Source organism: Vespa velutina, chromosome 7 (assembly GCF_912470025.1).
Source record: "Vespa velutina chromosome 7, iVesVel2.1, whole genome shotgun sequence".
Taxonomy (NCBI): Eukaryota; Metazoa; Arthropoda; class Insecta; order Hymenoptera; family Vespidae; genus Vespa; species Vespa velutina.
In genome coordinates, this window is record NC_062194.1 from 5,377,971 (window position 1) to 5,397,527 (window position 19,557).

The 19,557-nt window shown below is 34.6% G+C and overlaps 3 protein-coding genes across 9 annotated transcripts in view; 1 reads left to right on the forward strand and 2 right to left on the reverse strand.

Moving 5' to 3' along the window:
• Nucleotides 1–2,543: 2,543 nt before the first annotated feature.
• On the reverse strand, nt 2,544–3,699 carry LOC124950792 (NADH dehydrogenase [ubiquinone] 1 alpha subcomplex subunit 5). Its single transcript, XM_047498099.1, has 3 exons — nt 3,397–3,699; nt 3,031–3,189; nt 2,544–2,866 (listed from the first exon to the last, which is right to left on the reverse strand). Exons 1-3 carry the CDS (start codon nt 3,415–3,417, stop codon nt 2,693–2,695), a joined length of 354 nt encoding a protein of 117 aa, XP_047354055.1. The 5' UTR covers nt 3,418–3,699; the 3' UTR covers nt 2,544–2,692.
• Nucleotides 3,700–3,836: 137 nt separating this feature from the next.
• Nucleotides 3,837–5,359, reverse strand: LOC124950791 (40S ribosomal protein S5). Of its 2 annotated transcripts, none has more exons than XM_047498096.1 (3): nt 5,257–5,359; nt 4,285–4,654; nt 3,837–4,179 (listed from the first exon to the last, which is right to left on the reverse strand). In XM_047498096.1, exons 2-3 carry the CDS (start codon nt 4,645–4,647, stop codon nt 3,895–3,897), a joined length of 648 nt encoding a protein of 215 aa, XP_047354052.1. In that variant the 5' UTR covers nt 4,648–4,654; nt 5,257–5,359; the 3' UTR covers nt 3,837–3,894. The 2 variants fall into 2 exon arrangements, with proteins under 2 accessions (XP_047354052.1, XP_047354053.1); XM_047498097.1 differs by lacking the exon at nt 5,257–5,359 and adding an exon at nt 5,181–5,199.
• Nucleotides 5,360–5,765: 406 nt separating this feature from the next.
• The window catches only part of LOC124950782 (zinc finger protein 608-like), a 195,810-nt gene continuing 182,018 nt past the window's right edge, over nt 5,766–19,557 (forward strand). For 4 of the 6 annotated variants that reach the window (XM_047498057.1, XM_047498068.1, XM_047498059.1 and 1 more), the window contains exon 1: nt 5,767–6,226. The gene's annotated coding sequence lies outside the window, so the exon portion shown is untranslated. Of the gene's footprint in view, nt 6,227–19,557 lie in introns of all 6 variants that reach the window. The other 2 variants (XM_047498062.1, XM_047498069.1) reach the window with 2 other exon arrangements.

The window sequence follows — 19,557 nt, forward strand, 5'->3', positions numbered from 1 at the left end:
AAAACTTTCCATCAAATTTACGTGCCTTCGATTCAACTAATCTCGTTTTATACGCACATGTATATATATATATATATATATATATATATATATATATATATACATATATATATTTTTATATTATTATAGTATATAATAATATACTAAATAATTTTAATATAATAATTATAATAAGTAATTATCAATATACTATATTATTTATATATCATAATATATTATTAAACTACATATATATATATATATATATATATATATATATGTATGATATATATATATAAATAGTATGTAATAATATAATATATTATTAATATTATACGTACAAACGTACTAATGATCGTATTTTAAACGGTAACATAACATTTGTAAATAATTCGTAATATTATTTCGATCTTCTTTCGTCGATTCTTTGACGAAGAGGCAAAAAGGGTGAATTATCGATAACGACGATCGAAGCACAATATGGCCGCTTCTTCTCGAACACGAACCTCCCCATTCTCTTTCCATTTCTTCCTTCTCCTCCTCATCATACTCATACTTCCCTCGACGGCAAATTTTCGGTGGACGATCGCAAAATTACGAAGCCCCCAGGCTTTCAAGCCCAACGATCCTATCCTTTTTTCGTCGATGCACTTAGCCCCCACGCGAACCAATCACGATCCTTCTCAACAACGAAGGATAACGATTTGGTGGGACCACCAAGATCCTTTGTACGAGGGAGGGCCACTTTAACGAAAGCGGATATTACGTTCATCTTGAGCTGTAGAATTTTTCTCTCGTTTATTTTTCTCTTTTGTTTTGTTACTTTTTTTTTTTTCGTTTTGTTTCGATTCCTTTCTCGGTATCGTACTACAAGTCGTTCTCTTCAACAAATAAGAAATAAAAATCGTTCCTCTTAAGACAGCTTTCTTTCTTTCTTTCTTTTTTATTTTCTTTCTTTTTTTTTTCCTTTGTCATTCGACAAAATATAAAAATGAAGATATTAAATATTCGTCAATTAAATAAAACGTTACGAATATTCATACGCGTAACGATTTTAGTGACATCTAAAACGTGAGGATTTGAAAAAAAGCGGGAAATTATGATCATTTAATTATTATTATTATTATATTTATTAATAATTTATTATACGATTATTAAGCGTCATATTTAACGGCGTTTAAGTGGGAAATTTATAAATCTCGTCGAAAGTTCCCGAAACCTTTCCCATTCACGTGGATGAAACTTTGCGGGTCTGATGAACCGAGTTGATAACGTGCAATAATGGATAAAGAAACGAACGAAGGAATAAAGGAGGAAACAATGAAAAGTGAAGAAACTCGCGTTATACCGTTCCATTACTGTTAGAAAATGTTAGATCGTATAGAACGTGTGTTCTTCGAAGCATGCATATATATATATATATATACACATACATATATGATAAAATATAGATTTTGTAAACATTCAATCGAGAAATTCTAAAGATTTGCTCCGCTACACCGTCTATAATGTATTACTAAATGTACATTGAAATTACAATGCCTATTATGCTCAAAAGAATACCGTTATACAATTTTCGTAGATAAAAATAGAATCGTTTGATATATCAATGCGTTGGAAAAAAAAAAAAATAATAAATAAATAAATAAAAAAGAAAGAAAAAGAGAAAGGAAAAAAATTTTCTGAGACGTGAAAAATAACGAAAGGATTATCGAATATCATTAATTTATAAAGTTATTAAAAATTACGAAAGTAAACGCGCGTTTATTGATAAGTGGGATTAAGTTTAAAAATTTTTCGAAAGTACATACATACATACTTGTATGTACTTCTAACCTTAATTTTTCTACCAACATAATAAATCCGCTTTCTCATCGAATAACACACTTTAGCTTCCAACTTGTCCGCGAATGAAGAATTTGTTTTTGTGATTTATATTTGCGATCCTTAGCTTAAGCATTCGTTGGAATGTTATCCATATGCGAACTGCGACAATCGCAATCAATCTAAGAGCCAAGCGTGTACCACTTTCCAAACGGAAGATGATACAGGATATAAAACCAGTCGGTCTTCGTTGTACTATATTACCGACGATTATATCCTAGGTTATAATACTCGAAGTATCTTATTACGTTATTTCCTTATTAAAAGATTTGCAAAGATATGAACGAATCTATATTGAAACAGTGTTATACGAGGGACAGAAATTAAAATCAGATAAAGAACTGATGAACATTAGTTTTCCCTTATACTCTGTGAAAAGATATAACATTGACGATACGTACAATTGAGTAATTAATTAAAGTAAGAAATTCTTATCGAAATTTGCATCGTCCTGAAGTATTAAAACTCGACTTGATAGTCAATTACGATCAACAAAGAATCAAAATATATTTGATAATTAAAACGACAATATCAAACGATAATTCTAATTGACAAGATAAATAATTTATATTATTAGTATTTGTTGCTAAAATTGTCTCATTTCACTAACTTTAAATTAATCTATTCTATTCAACTATTTACATATTGGCGAATCAAAGAGATGAAAATAACAATGAAGATTGTAACAATTATAATTTAAATTTATTGTTACACATACTACTTTGAATATATGTATATATATATATATATATGTTAGATATACACACACATATATATATATATATAAAGTATTATTCTATATACAGATGCTTATATATTCAATCAAGATTTACTTATGCGGTGGCCAATTCCATTGATTGACCGGAGCTTCTTCAATTAAATTTTCCCATGGTTTCCATACTTTCATTCTATTTATTAATGATATTTCCAATTTAGCTTGTTCGATAACTTCTTCAATGTATTTGACACCTAATTTTTCTGCTACAACTTCTTTATTTGGATTCTATAACAGAGCAATATAATATGCATCAAAATGATAACATATAATAAAATGTTTTGTATGTGATAACTGTTTTATCATTTGGCACAGTAATATATTACTTTATATAATACTTTAATCAAGATAATCATTTAATCATTGAAGTATAAAGGAAAATAATATATTACTTGTTTTAAAATATCCATTCGTTCTTTGACAATTTGTTCTGTACATTGTCGATATGTATAATTCTCTGGAAAAGTTTTCAATCCATTTAATATTTTATTGTTAAGAACTTCCAAAATACCATAAGGATTGCTAACTTGTTTTAGACCTGTCAAAGTAACCTACAAAAGATACAAATTTACTTATTTATTTAACTTTTTCTAATTACGATATAATCATAAAAATTAAAATCATATATATATATATATATATATATATATATATATATATATATGTATATATGCATATTGTACGTTAACAAAGATGTAATATTTATAAGATATGAAATATTAAAAAGTAATATATTCTCTATTTATTAGATAATTTACCTTTTTAAGAGCTTCTGCCATCGTCTAGATTATAAATTTAAATTATAATTAATTATGTTTATACGACCTACTAGTGTTCACACTTTGTAGGTTATGCACGGACTATGGGTCAAGTTCTGAAGATAGAAACAGCTGAACATCAGTAGCGCCACACTGCGGAGATAAATTTACTATCAATGTTTGCATAACCTGTTTATAAAATACTTGATTAAATCTATTAAACAAAACAAAATTTTATTAATTTTAATATTATTGTAGTATAGAGATTGTCAAAACATGAAAAAATTGTATAAATTTGGACTTTTATCTTACTAAAGTAATATCTCAGTTCTTTAAAAATACCTAAAGTAAAAAAACAGAGAAAGAGAGAGAGAGAGAGAGAGAGAGAGAGAAATAATCTACTTTAAATATATAAATAGGTTGGATTTTTTAAGAAATTGTTTTTTTTTTGTTTTTTAAACATAAGATTTATTTAAATGTATCATAAACGTATGGCGCTTATCGGTTGGATTTCGCAACACGTTCAAGTTCATCCTTCTTTTTTATCGCATATGAATTCGACGAGCCTTTCGCAGCATTGATCAATTCGTCGGCTAAACATTCTGCGATTGTTTTGATGTTACGGAATGCTGCTTCTCTCGCGCCAGTACACAATAACCAAATAGCTTGATTAACGCGACGTAATGGAGAAACGTCTACAGCTTGTCTCCTAACTGTACCAGCACGACCGATACGCGTGGAATCTTCTCTAGGTCCTGAATTGATGATGGCTGTTACGAGAACCTATAAAATCATAAGTATCTTTATAGAATGTGTACTTATACACTGACAAATAATCAATGGGATAAAAATACAAAAAAACTTTTATTTAAAGTATTAATTCTATACCTGTAAAGGATTATCACCCGTAAGAAGGTGAATAATTTCAAAAGCATGTTTTACGATTCTAACGGCCATTAATTTTTTTCCATTATTTCTTCCGTGCATCATTAAAGAATTTGTAAGACGTTCCACAATAGGACACTGAGCTTTCCTAAAACGTTTGGCTGCATAACGCCCAGCTGAATGTGGAAGATATTTGGCATTCTTCTCTTTTACAGCGATATAATCTTGTAAAGACATATCATTAACTTGTACATCATCACAATTCCAGCGACCGAACAATTTAATCTCCGGTAACTCTGCAGAAAGTGCAACTGGTAACGTGTTTGTGGTAGTAACCACATCATCAAATGTTTCCATATCTGGCATTATGTATCTGAAAGAAAATATTGTAGGTTAAGAAAAGTAATTAATAATACGTATCGTTGCTGGTAATATAAAGTAAATCGAGCTAACAAAAACAATGGAAATAAGTTTTATTATAAACGTCAGGAAGATGGATCAAATAAAATAGAAATATTTTATATAATCTTATTAATATTAAATAGGAACGTTTAATATAATTTTACAAAAGGATAAATGAAATTTAATTGATATTCTTCACTGATATATATATATATAAAATTCATTCACAATGTGAAAATATATTTTAAATAAGCACAATAATCATTCTGTTTGAGAAACACATTATCATTCAATTTACTAATTAAGTTCATAGAAAATTCTTCATCGAAACAAATTCTATTAAAGCATTAATGAATTCTTAAAGAGAATGTTGTACGTGGAAACGAGGAAAACATGTCACCATGTGGTCTCGATTATGGTTAGATTGCTTATTAAACAATGTAGAGAAACATTCATGAGACACAAACATTCACACGTATTTTAGAAATATTCACGACCTTTCAAAGTCACAGTATCACATCTCACCGACATAAAGAAGGATCACAATATCGAATATCTAATCCTAGAACTTACGTTCGCGTCTCCGTTGGAGCAAGCGTGAACAGGAAAAGACCATGAGACTCTCAGCGCCTTGGCCTGTGATTACCGGATTTTAACCAATCGAGTCAACGCTTTTCTGTAAATACAAAACATAAACTTTATAATACATATCATATCGCAAATCTTTATCGATTTAATTTAAATATTTCGAAGGTACGATAAAAATTATATAAAGAAGAAAGATGATGGATAATGAAAATTTTGCGGGTGTTTAAATGGTTGAAAGATTTATTATGACTTCAGTGGTACTCCTTAAGTTCGTCACACGACCGTATAATCGGTACCGACCTAATTAATAATAAGTAAAAAGAACAACAAAACGAAATACGTAAATTGATTTATAATCGATTAGTAAACGTCTTCTGTAATGAAAAATATATATATACATTTGAACGAACGTTTTCATCTCTCTTATAATTTGTCTTTGGTCGCGTGTAGATCGGACTTAAGGAGCGCGCTAAAAGAAGGCACGCGATTGGTCGGCGATCGGCCATCTTGCTCGTTGTTTAGACCGTGCGAGAGGATTTCGTCGGAGGATGCGTGTTTATCGAGAATTCCAGTGATATCGGTTAGTAAAACTCGACGCGGCGACGTTTAGTCTACCGAGAAATGTGTGTTTAATTGTGTGTAAACCTTGTAAGTTTATTTGTAAGTTTTATTACTATTGTGTGTTGTGTGCTTTCGTATGTGTGTGAGATAGAAGTTTCTAAAGACGAGTGAAGAGGAATAATATCGGCTACGGTCAATTTGAAAGAGGAAGGATTGAGGGATTATTAGCAAGATGGCGCCAATGGTTTCTACTTGAAATGGGTGAATAGAAAAAAAATGGACATCTTTTGGCCGTTTGACAGTGTTTTGGAAGATAGGATAAACAAACGATATGACCTATTCAACTTTGTTGCTACGATTTATGATTGATTCAACGACGAAAACAACGACGAACGTGAGTAACCCCAATATTTATACGTACAATCAATTATTGTGTCCACGCGAAATTTAATATTATTAAATTTTCTTTATCTTTTTTTTATCTAACGAGTGAGTGAATGAATAAGTGAGTGAGTGAGTGAGAGAGAGAGAAAGAGAAAGAGAGAGAGAGAGAGAGAGAGAGAGAACGAGCTATAGACGATATTAAAAAAGAAAAAAAGAACGTTTTATCTCCTTGAACCGATCGAAAACAGTATTTGAACGATCATTAATATATTATAATGTTATACTCGTTCAGAACGTTTACTATAATGTACATACATAAGATTGCGGTATTAAAATAAGCGCTATATAAACACGAATATTCTCAAGTATTTACAACATATAGTTTGTATTGGATTGTCGATATAAACTTCTCTGAGTGATAAAACATACGCATTAAGGATAAAATTCTTCTCGAGTATTTACACAGTTAAAGATCTCTGTAACGTCGAACGTTATGTCGGAATTAAAGAAAAGGATATAGGAGGATCTAATGAAAAGCTTATTAGATCAAAAAAAAAAAAAAAAAAAAAAAAAAAAAAAAAAAAAAAAAAAAAAAAAAAAAAAAAACAAAAAAAAGAGACAAACAAGAAAGAAATAATAAGTATTAAAAGAAAAATGAAATACACGTGTATAATATATTAATCGGAAAAAAAAAAAAAAAAAAAATTTTTGATCGAGGTGTATAACACATTGATATGTATGCATACATACAACATACATACATACATACATACATACATATATACATATGTATGACATACCGGCGAGACGGCTCTTTAATCGAGGGAAATTAATTGCGCGTATCCAGGCTGGAAGTCTAACATGTGTATATATACGTACGTTACGTACGCCATGTATACATTTATGTGGATGCATACATACCTAATACATACGTATATATATATGTGTGTGTGTGTGTGTGTGTATTTATATATATATATATATAAAATATATATGTATATGTATGTATGTATGTATTTACGTATGTATCGGCGTCGACCGCATTAATACGACCGCAAATGCCGATTTACCCTTTCTCGTTTACCCTACCGCGACGCGCGATATATTCGTAGGAATAATGTCGCATTCGAGGTACATAATTGTCCATAACCGTATGCGTACCGCGAGTGTCGTAATGAAAAATAAATTTCGGCTCGCTCCATTCGCTAGCTCGCTTCGACGTTGCTCGCTCGGCCGATGACTCGCTCGTTCGGACGATTCGGCTTTACTCGTCTCGATTCGACTCAACTCGACTCAACTCGACGAGGTGGGAAATAAATTTTCCTGCCCTCGTCTCGTCTCGTCTCTTTCTCTCTCTCTCTCTCTCTCTCTCTCTCTCTCTCTCTCTCCCTCTCTCTTTTTCTCTCGTGTCCGGGATCGTAAAGCGAATGTTTCAAAGAGTGGGGGAAGGAAAGAGAGAGGCGAAAGAGAGAAAGAGAGAAAGAGAAAGAGACAGAATCGCGTGCTAGTGAATATCCTCGGATTTTACCGCTTCGTCGGAAATAGTTAATTCGATAAACGTGCTCGTTAAAAACTACATTAAAAAGTCGACGATATTATTCCTTTTATACAAGCCCGGCTTTCTTCAACCTGTACGTATACAGACATTCGTATAGGACACATACACGGGCACACCCACGCACATACGTAGATTATATACTGACACATAAATAATATATACACATTTTGGAATCTTGTATTTTCATTGGTCTAACAATGTCCATTGCGAAGCTAGAAACGATTAGAGTTGAGTACAACGCGGTAGCCAAGTTTCTAAAGCCGGGATAAACGCGATCATAGATTTGCATAATGAATGCGATTTACTCCCTCGTTTACATCGCTCGACTTCGTTCGGAAGACATCAATTTCCCTTGTACACGAGGAAAGATAGAGAGACCCCGTTTCCCATGTCCTCCCTCCCACCCCTCCTCCTCCTCCACCTCCTCTTCTTCTTCCTCCTCCTCTTCATCCCCACTTTTCCCTCTTCTGAATTGCGAATACGCAAAAACCAATGGAATGTTCGTAAGACATATACGTTTATATTTATATAATGTCAAAATAATTCATCTTTTTAAGTCTTTGGATTTTTTTCTATCTTTTCTTTTTTTTTTTTTTTTATCTTTTCTATCTTTTTCTTTCTATTTGTTTATTTTATTTTTCTTTTTTCTTTTTTCTTTTTTCTTTCTCTCTCTCTCTCTCTTTTTTTTTTTTTTTTATTTTTTTAAATTATCAGAGTTCATCGAATTTTGAACGGATTCCTTCCTTGAAAATTTTTTACCTGTAGAATTTTATACAACGCTGTAAAAAAAAAAGAAAAAAAAAAAAAAAAACATTAATGCCGCTGAAAAAATTCGCAGCTCGTTTTTGTCTTCTTCTTTTTTAATTGCTTTTCCTTTTTTTCTCCACTTTAAGATTGAAATTTATACATTTAAAAGATGAAAAAAAGAAAAAAAACAAAAGAGAGAAGGAAAGAAAGAGAGAAAAAAAAATCACGATCTTTTCAAATGGCCCTAGTATTACAAAACCAGTAGATATACCGTTAAGCACGATGCGTTGTAAAGCGGAACAGCACAAAGTTGCGTGATTTGCAACCTGGTTGAGATATATACATACATGCATATACATGTGAGAAAAGGATAGAGAAACGGAATACTATGGATATGAGGTCAGAGTTAAAAAGGAAAAAAAGAAAAAAAAAAAAAGAGAGAGAAAGAAAAAAAAAGAAAAAGAAATTAGGAAAGAAAAGAAAAAAATTTACACGCTCACAAATTGTTTATTGTTTTCTACGAAATGAAAAGAGCAAAAAGAAGAAAAGTATTTTTTTTTTCCTAGATGTTTTGCTTTGGATACAAACGAAATATTTCGAAACGGAATAACATATATTTATATATATATATATATATATATATATATATACATATATATATATATGTATATACATATTATGGGATTCGCGAATCGATAGGATTACGTGATCTCATCCCGTAGAGGAAACTTGAACCCTAAAGTCGATCGTTTATCTCGGACGAAGGGTTTAGATATCTTCTTGAGAATCACAGTCAAATCAAATCAAGATACGAGAAAGATTTTTTTATTCTTTCTTTTCTTTTCTTTTCTTTTTTTTTTTTTTTATTTTCGTTTTGTCTTTTTTTTTTCTTTTCTTTTCTTTTCTTTTCTTTTCTTTTTGCCCCCTCTTTTCTTAAGTCAATCAACGTTGCTATTATCTTCGCTTTATCCACATTTCTGTTATTCTTTAATTCTTATTTACGTTGAAGATAATCGATAATAAACAATGTAATGCATTTTGTATGTGTGTGTGTATGTATGTATGTATATATATGTATGTGTAACATATACGTTATTCATCTTTATAAATGAGCAAGAAATTTATAGCGAGCAATTCGTCGTCGTTGTAGTAAAACGTGTCATAGATAAGATAACGAAAACGACGCGTGTATTTATACCAGAAAGAAAGAGAGAGAGAGAGAGAGAGAGAAAGAGAGAGTGAGAACAAAATATGCACTCGCTTTAGAATTTTGTTCGGCTTAACGGAAGTCGAGCGTAGCTTATATATCCCGTTATCAAGTTCGTCTTGTCTTCCCTCTTGAAATTGTTTTCGATCCATGTTATTCGATTATTATTAATCATTTTCATTTTCATTTTCTTTTCTTTCTTTCATTCTCTTTTTTTTTTCTTTTTTCTTCTTTTTCTTTTATTTTTCTTTTATTTTTTCTTCTTTTTTCGAAATAAATAAACAAACAAACAAACAAACAAGCAAACATGTCCATTCATTAATTGCAAATTATCGATTAAATCGTTACTATCGGTAATACAGTTTTCTCCCAGTCGGTAAGAATTTATCATTGACTTATCACGATGGTAGATAATAATAGTGTAAAAGAAAAGTTGATGTTGTTTGACAATCAGTCTTCGTTTTCTGATTGCCCTACGATTCGATATTCTTGATCTTTTCTGTCATTTCCGTTGCCACTATTTTGAAATTTTTTTTTTTTTCTTTTTTTTTTATTTATTTATTTTTTTTTTTTTTTTTTATTAAAAGATATCCACGTAAGCGTATAAATTTACGATAAACAAGTACTAAATACATCCAACATTACTCAATTCGAATAACAACGGACGGATAACAAGCAAAAAATCAATGATTTTCATAGAACAATATGAACATTGTATATATGCATACAAATGTTTCCAACAAACTTTTCTTTTACAGTCACAAAAATAACTTGAAAACATTGTGATTATCTTTAACAGAGAATTACGACGATGTTTGCATAGGTGAATAATAAGGATGCGGGAAAAAAAATGATGACGACTAATTGCCGATATTAATCAATGAATCTTTTTATTTATACGTTCAATGATTTAAAATTCTATTAAAATAGCACAATCATTGTATACAATATGTCTGATGCCATTCGATATCCGATCTGATAAGTAATTAAACAAACCTTTTTTTTTTTTTTTTCTAAACAAACATTGATTTTTTAAAAAATAATTCTAAGAATTATCTTAGGAACGAGAAACAACTTTTGTTTCGGAATTCTTCAACAAATGAAATTAACTCGTAAGGATAATCTGTGGTAAAGGAGAAAAGAAAAGTATAAAGAAGACGAAAAAAAGAAATATGAAACAGAATAAGAAAAAAAAAAAAAAAAGAAAATAAATAAATAAAAAATAAAAGAAAAATAGAATAAGAAAAGCAGAGAGGAAGGAGAAAGGTGCGGATTGGGTGTCCGGGTATACGGAACAATCCCACAGTAATCCTTGTTATTCGAACGGACCCTTGTCGTCGGTTTGCGAATGAAAGAGAAAGAAAAAGAGAGAGTGTGAGAAGAGGGCACCACGAGGGTCGAGGAGAAGCGAATAGGGTTGAAAACGTGTTCACCATCGTCCAGTATAGAGAAGTAGAACCAGTGGTGGAGGTTTACGGAGGCTGGGTTGCGTTTGTACGTTGGCGAGGGGGAAAGGGCGGGTGGATGTAGTGGAGAAAAGGGTAAGGAAGGTCGAGAGAGAGAGAGAGAGAGAGAGAGAGAGAGAGAGAGAGAAGAGAGAGAAAAGGAACGGGGCAGAGGGGAAAGAAGCGTGCGGTATTAGAAATTTACGAGCCGCCGCGGCGGTTCGGATTGCCAACTCATCTCGAGTTCAACTTTATTACTTTAAGTAAGATCCCAAGTTAAGGGCAGTAAACTTATGTATGAGCAAGTCGTTAGTGGGGTTTCTCGATATGGTAGAAAGCTAATCAACGACCGGTGTCTTTAAATTGCTCTTCAAAAGGAGGGGAAGAATCGAATTTCTCTAAAACGAGCCATTCGATTTGTCGACTTCTCGAATTCGATAACGATAACGTTAATAAAATCGAACATCTAATTAATCGAGGATGATTCTAACTTTCTACCAATTTATTTTCCATAAAAAAAGAAAGAGAGAGAGAGAGAGAGAGAGAGAGAGAGAGAGAGAGAGAGAGAAAGAGTAATTCTTTCATATTAAAAGGATTCCATTGTTATAATTGTTCGTTAGTGATTTCTTTCATGGAAAGATTTTGGAGAATGTCGCCGATGAAAGTGGCAAGAAGAAGAAGAAGAAGAAGAAAAAGGGAAAGGGTAAAGGGATAGAAGGGAAAGAAGAATGCAGAGAAAAGGCGATCGCAACGCGGACAGAGACTATACGGTCCCTCGGCATTGTCTTCTTCATTACGTAGATATCCCGCGCGAGTATAAATGCAATTAAGCGCGTCGCGTCATCGTTAAAGCGCCGTAATTGCATTCGAGCAAAAGCAATTACGACTTCACTGTCAGCGATGAGTCGGTACGGCCCTCCTACGGACCATTAGCATAAATAGTTTATAAACCGACGTACGACACTTTACAATGTTGCGACGTATCTCTCTCTCTCTCTCTCTCTCTCTCTCTCTCTCTCTCTCTCTCTCTCTCTCTCTCTCTTTCGCTTCCTTATTCTCTTCTATTTTTCTATATCCACAAATAGAAGAAGAAAGACTATTGATTGTTTTTGAAAATGTACAAAGAAAAAAGGAAATTATTCTTGGAGCGTTACCTTCTTTGTTTTCAAGAATAGAAGATATGTACTATGAAAAATTATAGAGTCTGCTACCTAATTGACTAATTATTATTTAATTCGTTTTTCTTTGATGATATTATTTCTTTGTTACACAAGTCGATGGATAATTATTATTTTTTTAATATCTATTATCAAGAAATTGTATAAAATCTTTATTGTTATATATGTCTCTCTAGCTGTATCTCTCTCACATATACACACACATACAGTTTGTCCTATATAACTATCTCTTTTTCTCTTACCGAAGAATCTTCGCGTTCGCTTCCCCCTTGATCTGTCTTCGTGGCAAATTCAGGAACAGAGGAGTATACTTACACGGGCAAGAAAGGCGTTTGTAGGGAGCCTCGAGGAGGCAGCTTACGTTATATTCTGCGGCTTCCAGTCTCATATCGTATTATTGTCATGTTTCGTCGACACGAAGGGAGCGAAAGACCATCGAACGAAGAAGGGTCGCGTATGAGAGAGAGAGAGAGAGAGAGAGAGAGAGAGAGAGAGAGAGAGAGAAAGAGAGGGTAAAGGGAGGCTTACGAAGAAAGGAAAGAAGAGGAGAAAAAAAAGAAAGAAAGAAGTAAAGAAAGTCACGGGAGTGGAGAAAAGAGAATCTGCCTTCCATCTGTTTCGTTCTTCGCTACCCTTCCGAATAAAACACACTTCCATTTTGTCCTCTCGGAGAATTTCGACGAATAAATTAGCCGTGAACGGCGCCCGTTCACGCTCTGTCGAACGTAAAACAGATCGATCGGCGTCCCTTTTATACGAGTCGACGACTGCGATCTTAATTCGTTAGAGAAAGAAATTGATAGATAGATGGAGATGTATATAAATATATATATAGATAGTTGGATAGATAGATAGATAGATAGATAGATAGATAGATAGATGATAAAAAAAGTAATCTTTTTTCTGAATCGATGAATAGTCATTTTCGTTCGTTAATGAATTATTTATTCAAGTTCAACCACTTAAAAACTAATTACGTGTACTAATTTCTTAATATTGTGTGTATGTGTGAGTGTGTATGTATATATATAGAATATTCTATTTCTATATATATATATATATAGAAAAAGAGGAAGAGAGGAATAAATAAATATATATATATATATATATATATATATATATATATATATATACGAATACTAAAGCAAAGGGCAATTTTACTTGTAGAGAAATCGTGTCGATCACATCGATGTGTTGTTATATGCATGGGGCGACATGTAACGCCTAATTGGCTAATTATCTCTTCCCCTTGAGTTTGTCCGAGCTGAGGGGGTTAATTATTCGATGAGAGAGAGAGAAAGAGAGAAAGAGAGAAAGATAAAGAGAGAAAGATCGACTCATCGATTGTGAACGTGCAAACGAGTAAACGAATTAGCACATTGATGCCCAAGACTCGTGAAATTATGACGTAGCATTCCGCTTTCGAGAGACTGGTTTTATTATCTCAAAGAAGAGTCTTATTGTCGATCTCGAGTGATCTAGCTCGATCATTTCTCTCTTTCTTTCTTCTTCGAACAAATTTAACGTTATATCCTTTTTTAATGTTATATCTTTTTTCTTTTCCATTGAATAGTATAAGGAATAGGATTTTTGATAAGGGTATTTTTTCGCATCATATTTATATACTCTACGTACCATATATATATATAAAGAAACGAGAAGGACGAAAAGATAGAGAAAGATAGATAAAAATGAAGGGAGAGATGGAGGATACGACGATTGCGTGTAAAATTCCGCACGCAATAAATCAGAGATATTTATCGTCTAATTCGTTGGAAAGCTCGACTGGGTGGTGAATTTGTCTCCTTTGCAACACCACCGGTCTACTGTTCTTTCTCCTTTCACTCTCTCTCTTTCTCTCTCTCTCTCTCTCTCTTTATTTCTTGGGAAGGGCTCACCCTTGGGACGGATAGCGTCGCTGGAGGGTGGAAGGAGGAACTCGACGAAGTAGGGGTATAGAGAAAGAAAGAGAATAAGAGAAAGAGGCACGGAAAGGCGAACTTATTTCCATTAGCCGGGGGCTGCTTGCGTATAAGAGAAAAAGAAATAAAAAGAAAGAGAGAGAGAGAGAGAGAGAGATTTTCGAACGACAGAATCGCCATCAGAGCGCGCCACTCTCGCGCTTATTCTCCCCACTCTTCTTCCTTTTTCTCTTCCTTCTCATCCTTATCCTGAGTCCTTTCTCTCTCTCTCTCTCTCTCTCTCTCTCTTTCTCTTTCTCTCTTTCTCTTTCTTTCTTTTTCTCTTTATCTTCACCACCCTCATTCTTTCTTTCTCTCTCTCTTTTTCTCAGCAGCTCCCGTGATTATTTCTCATTTGCTCGTTTTTATCAAGGCCCTTTAGCGGCGCATTATGAAAACCACGTCGTTGAATGAAGGGGAACGCCTTTGTTGCCTTTTCCGAAATAAAGAAGAAATGAACGAACGAAAGAAAGAAAAAAGAGAGAAAGTAAAAGAGAAAGAGAGAGAGAGAGAGAGAGAGAGAGAGAGAGAGAAAGAGAGAAAAGGAAGTCAGTCGGATTGTACTTGGGTAGAAAGAGTAGAGTAGGTACAACTTCCAAATGCTCGTTTAACTTCTTCTCTCGTGTAAAGCTATATTCCTCGTGCAAAGAAGTACCTTTTTTTGGATAAGATCCTTTCAGTCGTCGTCTCCTGCGTCGTCTCTGAATAAACCTACCCAACTAGCTATGTATATACATCGGTTTAAGGACTCGCCTCGCGGACTTCTTTTCTTACGAGCCTGCGACACAAAGCTGTCTCGTTCGTCGCTCTTATGTTTTCTGAATTAACGAACACCCTTAGTACTGAGTGAGAGCAACTATTCTCTCTCGCTCTTTCTCTCTCTCTCTCTCTCTATCTCTCTCTCTTTCTCTCTCTCTCTCTCTCTCTATATATATATATATATATATATATATATATATATATACATTTTTTCATTTGTGTATTATTATATCGAACTTTTTTTCTCGATACGCGTACTAAGTAATTGCTTGAAAAAACTATTGGATTCTCGAGTATGTCTCTCTGTCGTTGAGTAATCTAAAAAGAGAATTAACGTACGCTGTTATTTTGTATAATTGAAGATATATGTACCACCTACTTACTTATTGCACCACGAAGAGACATTGAATGGAAGCGAAAAAGATATGGTAGTAGTGGAGGATGAGGAGGTGGTTAGGGGGAGGAGAAGGAGAAGGAGGATGAGAAAGAGTCGAGTAGAGCAATGATAGAAGAGAGAGTCCAAGGGAACGGAAGGGCAGGGCTTCTCTTACCTGACAAGTCCTTTCTTTTGTCCCTAGCCTTGCATCCTTTCTTCCTTCCTTCCTTCTTTTTCTTTTCCCTTTTTCTTTTTCTTTCCTTTCCTTTCCTTTTATTTCATTTTATTTCCTTTCTTCCTTTCTTCCTCTTCTTTTTTATTTTTTGTCTTTTTTTCTTTTTCTTTTTTTTTTTTTTTTTACTTTTTTGTTTTTTTCTTATTCCAAGGCGAACCGCACCGTATCTTCCGTTTCTCCTTCTCTCATCCCAACCTTCATCTTTTTCTCTTTTCTTTTCTATTCCTTCTTCTTTTTCTCTATCGCCCGGAGCTCCCTCTTCTCTTCTTCCATTTCTTTTTATTCTCATTTCTTCCACTTCTCTCTCTCTCTCTCGCCAATCTCTTTTCCTATCTCTCTTTCTCTTTTTACCAATTTATTTGCCCTCTCAAAGATCGTTTCTGATCTTCAAAAACTACATTTACGATTATTCGCGAACTCTCCGCAAACTTCGTAATTTATTCGACCGAACTTCTGTCTCTCTCTCTCTCTCTCTCTGTCTCTCTCTCTCTCTCTCTTATTTTCTCTTTCTTTCGTTGCCAGCGACTCCCTCTTTTTCACGTTACTCTGCATTGTTTTAACCGAGCATTGTACCGACTCGTTCAGTCCTCTCCTTTTCCCATTGCTTTCTTCATTCTCACGCTCAATTTCGTGTCCCTAAGTTCTTCCCAACTTCCCTCAGCCCTCTCACCGTTTCCCTCGGCCCGCCCTCGTAGCTTCGTCCCTCCCTCCCTCCCACCCTAGGCCTCCTACGTCTTTTCTCTATTTCTCTCTTTTTCTCTTGTACATCTCGCACAAAGATCCCCACTTATAGCCATTCCCATTTCTTCCTTCGGGAAAGGCCGCGTTTACGTTCATATTATAGCGATGTCGTCGTGTGTGCGTAAAAAAAGTAAAAAAGAAATTCGTAATTTGATTTACACCTCTTGGTCTTTCTCTTTCCTCGTTCGTTCGCTCCACAATTCGTACGATCCGCGTGCCCCCACTTTCCTCTCCACCTTCATCTTATTTCGCACGATATTTTTCTTCACGCGGTATTAAATTTTCTCTTTATGAAATAAGAAAAAAAGTAAAGCAAAGAAAAGTGAGGGTAAGGGAGGAAAAAAAGGAGAAAAACGTACGACAAAGAAAGAAAATAGGATGAGAGAGAGAGAGAGAGAGAGAGAGAGAGAGAGAGAGAGAGAAAATGACGAGTTTTATCTCTTCTTACGTTAGAGCTAAGCGTGCTGAATAATCCTCCCTTTTCAACTTTTATATGTATCAGGTTTATCGTTTGAAAATCTCGTTTCTAATCGGCCATCTTTCCTCTATCTAACGTCGTCGCGATCTCTCCGTCTTTACTATCTTCTTATCCCGCCCCCCGCCCCGCCCCGCCCCATCTCTCTTTCTCTCTCTATTCGCGTTCATTTTCTTTCCTTATATCTGTTCTAATCGGCCATCTTTCCTCTATCTAACGTCGTCGCGTTCTCTCTCTCTCCTCTCTCACTCTCTCTCTCTCTCTTTGCGTTCGTTTTCTTTCCCGTGTAAAAGACTCAGCATCCGTTCCAGTGCGAAGGGCCCACCCAGTTGGTATGCCGTTACGTACTTTGAGACGAGAATCTCTGGCAAATGAGCTAAAAGGAGGCTGTATACGGATACTCCTGGCATGTTGGCTTTAATCGTTCCTTAGAAAAACTTTGGAATTCCACGCGCGAACGACAAGATTCCCGAGATGAGTTGCTCTCTCTCTCACTCTCTCTTTTTTTCTCTCTCTCTCTCTCTCTGTTTCTCTATCTATCTCTATCTGTCTCTTTCTGTTTCCCTTTTTCTCCTTTTACTTCTTCTTTTTCTTGTTTTTTTTCTTCTTCTTATTCTTCTTCTTCGTTCTCTCCTTCTTACGATGATGCCTCCTTTTTCAATTATCTCGAATCTCGAAGATCCGTCGAGCGGTCTCGAATCGTTTCGCGTAAATCAAATCGCCCCGTGTCTTTCCTTCTTATAAATTGCCTTGGCATTTTTCGCATTTATCTCATTTGCCCTCGTACGCTACAATTTTTCCCGTGATACGAGAGAGAAAGAGAGACAGAGAGTATATATATATATTTAGATATCTACAATTGTATGTGAAATACATACATACATACATACATACATAAATACGTACATGCATATATACATAGACAGATAGATAGATGGATAGATAGATAGATAGATAGATAAATCATTCGGATTGAAATATATGTATGATAATTTTTCGTCTTATCGAAAAAAAAAGAATCGTCTGGTAGAACCGCGGGATATTCGATTATTTTAAACAGCTCGTGTCACGGAAAAAAATAGTGACAAATCATCGAGATCGTGTATTATACATTCACGTATTATATATGAGCGTATATGTATGTGTATAATAGGGAAAAAAAAAAAAAACATAATAAAAAGGAAGGCAGAATGGAAGGAAGAAAAGAAGGAAGGAAGGAAGGAAGGAAGGAAGGAAGGAAGGAAGGGAGAGAGAGAGGGAGGATTTCGTAGAAGGAAAAAGGGAAGGGATCGTTTCTTTATATCTCGAAATACTCTATTAGTCTTGTCAACTTTTCGAGAGCTAAGAAAATAATCCCATATATTTTGAGGGCACGTATACATTCCTCTTTTCCTCTCCTCATCTCGCTAATCGTTAGTCGACATTTTCGACGGGTTCTTTCAGAATGAGAGAGTGAGAGTCGAGAGGAGACGTTTTCGAGCGTGTCATTTGATACGCGGCCCCTTGTCCCGTCACATTAGGGTGACAAATATCTATTTCGAGGATCGTATCTACTAAACAACTCGTATACGTCGAATTCGCTTCTATACTTTCACCCTCGGTCTCCTTCGAATCTTCCGTCTTCCACAGAAACCCCAACGGAGTTACGTGCGAGATGCGTCCTAAGATTGAAGCATATAGAAGAGAATGAGCAAGAGAAAGAGAGAGATAGATAGATAGATAGATATAGAGAGAGAGTGAGAGAGAGAGAGAGAGAGAGAGAGAGAGAGGGAGAGAGGGAGAGAGAGAGAGAGAGAGAGAGAGAATCAAAGCAGAACTGGCGTCTCTCCTTCCATCCTTCTTCTTCTCCTTAGATCCCGGCACTCTTCGTTGAGGGGGATGAAGAGGACTTAGTGCGGGGTGTTTCCTAGCAACCCACCAAACCGCTCGAGGGTAGTCGGCCAGTGACGTAACCGCAAACCTCGGCACCCTAGCTTTTTTACTTTCTCTCTCTCTCTCTCTCTCTCTCTCTCTCTCTTCCTCTTTCTCATTCTCTCTGCTTCACTCGAGTTCTCTCATACGTTCTAACCAAGAGAGAGAGAGAGAGAGAGAGAGAGAGAAAAAGAGAGAACTTCCTGGTCTATTTCAACCACGATTTTACATCTTATCCGATCCGACTTACGTTTTGCTAGAACGTTTCGCGGTTAAACGATATAACACTAACACCACCTGTAAAGACCCTTTTCGGATAATCGTAGAATCGACGATTTCTAAGAAAAACGACGTCCAAAGAGAATTCTTTTTCTTTTTCTTCTTCTTCTTCCTCTTCCTCCCTAGTGATTTATCATCTCTCCTCGCAAACGTACAGTCCAGTAGGACGATGAAATCTATCGAGTGTCGATTCGTTCGAACGGTACGAACGAATCGTTCGAGCGTAAAATGAAACGATTACCAAGGTGCAATAATTTCTGAAGAATAATGGCATCTCTGAGAAAACGCCATTTTAACTTATTACAGCTGGCACTGGTGCTAAGAATAATATGTACGAATAAGACGAGAGGAGGCATTATTGAGGCACATTAGATGGTTGCATAAGAAAATAACTTGTAGTTTTAAATCTTTAGTACGAATACCGAATATATGCCGTATCGTTCCTTTATACACGTTGATATTTATCTAC

Coding starts and splice junctions, on each gene's coding strand:
- LOC124950792 (XM_047498099.1), bottom strand. CDS start 3,417: ATGGCAGAAGCTCTTAAAAAG. Junction 3,190..3,396: donor TGGCAGAAGCTCTTAAAAAG/GTAAATTATCTA, acceptor TATCTTTTGTAG/GTTACTTTGACAGGTCTAAA. Junction 2,867..3,030: donor GAATGGATATTTTAAAACAA/GTAATATATTAT, acceptor GCTCTGTTATAG/AATCCAAATAAAGAAGTTGT.
- LOC124950791 (XM_047498096.1), bottom strand. CDS start 4,647: ATGCCAGATATGGAAACATTTGATGATGTGGTTACTACCACAAACACG. Junction 4,180..4,284: donor CGGGTGATAATCCTTTACAG/GTATAGAATTAA, acceptor ATGATTTTATAG/GTTCTCGTAACAGCCATCAT.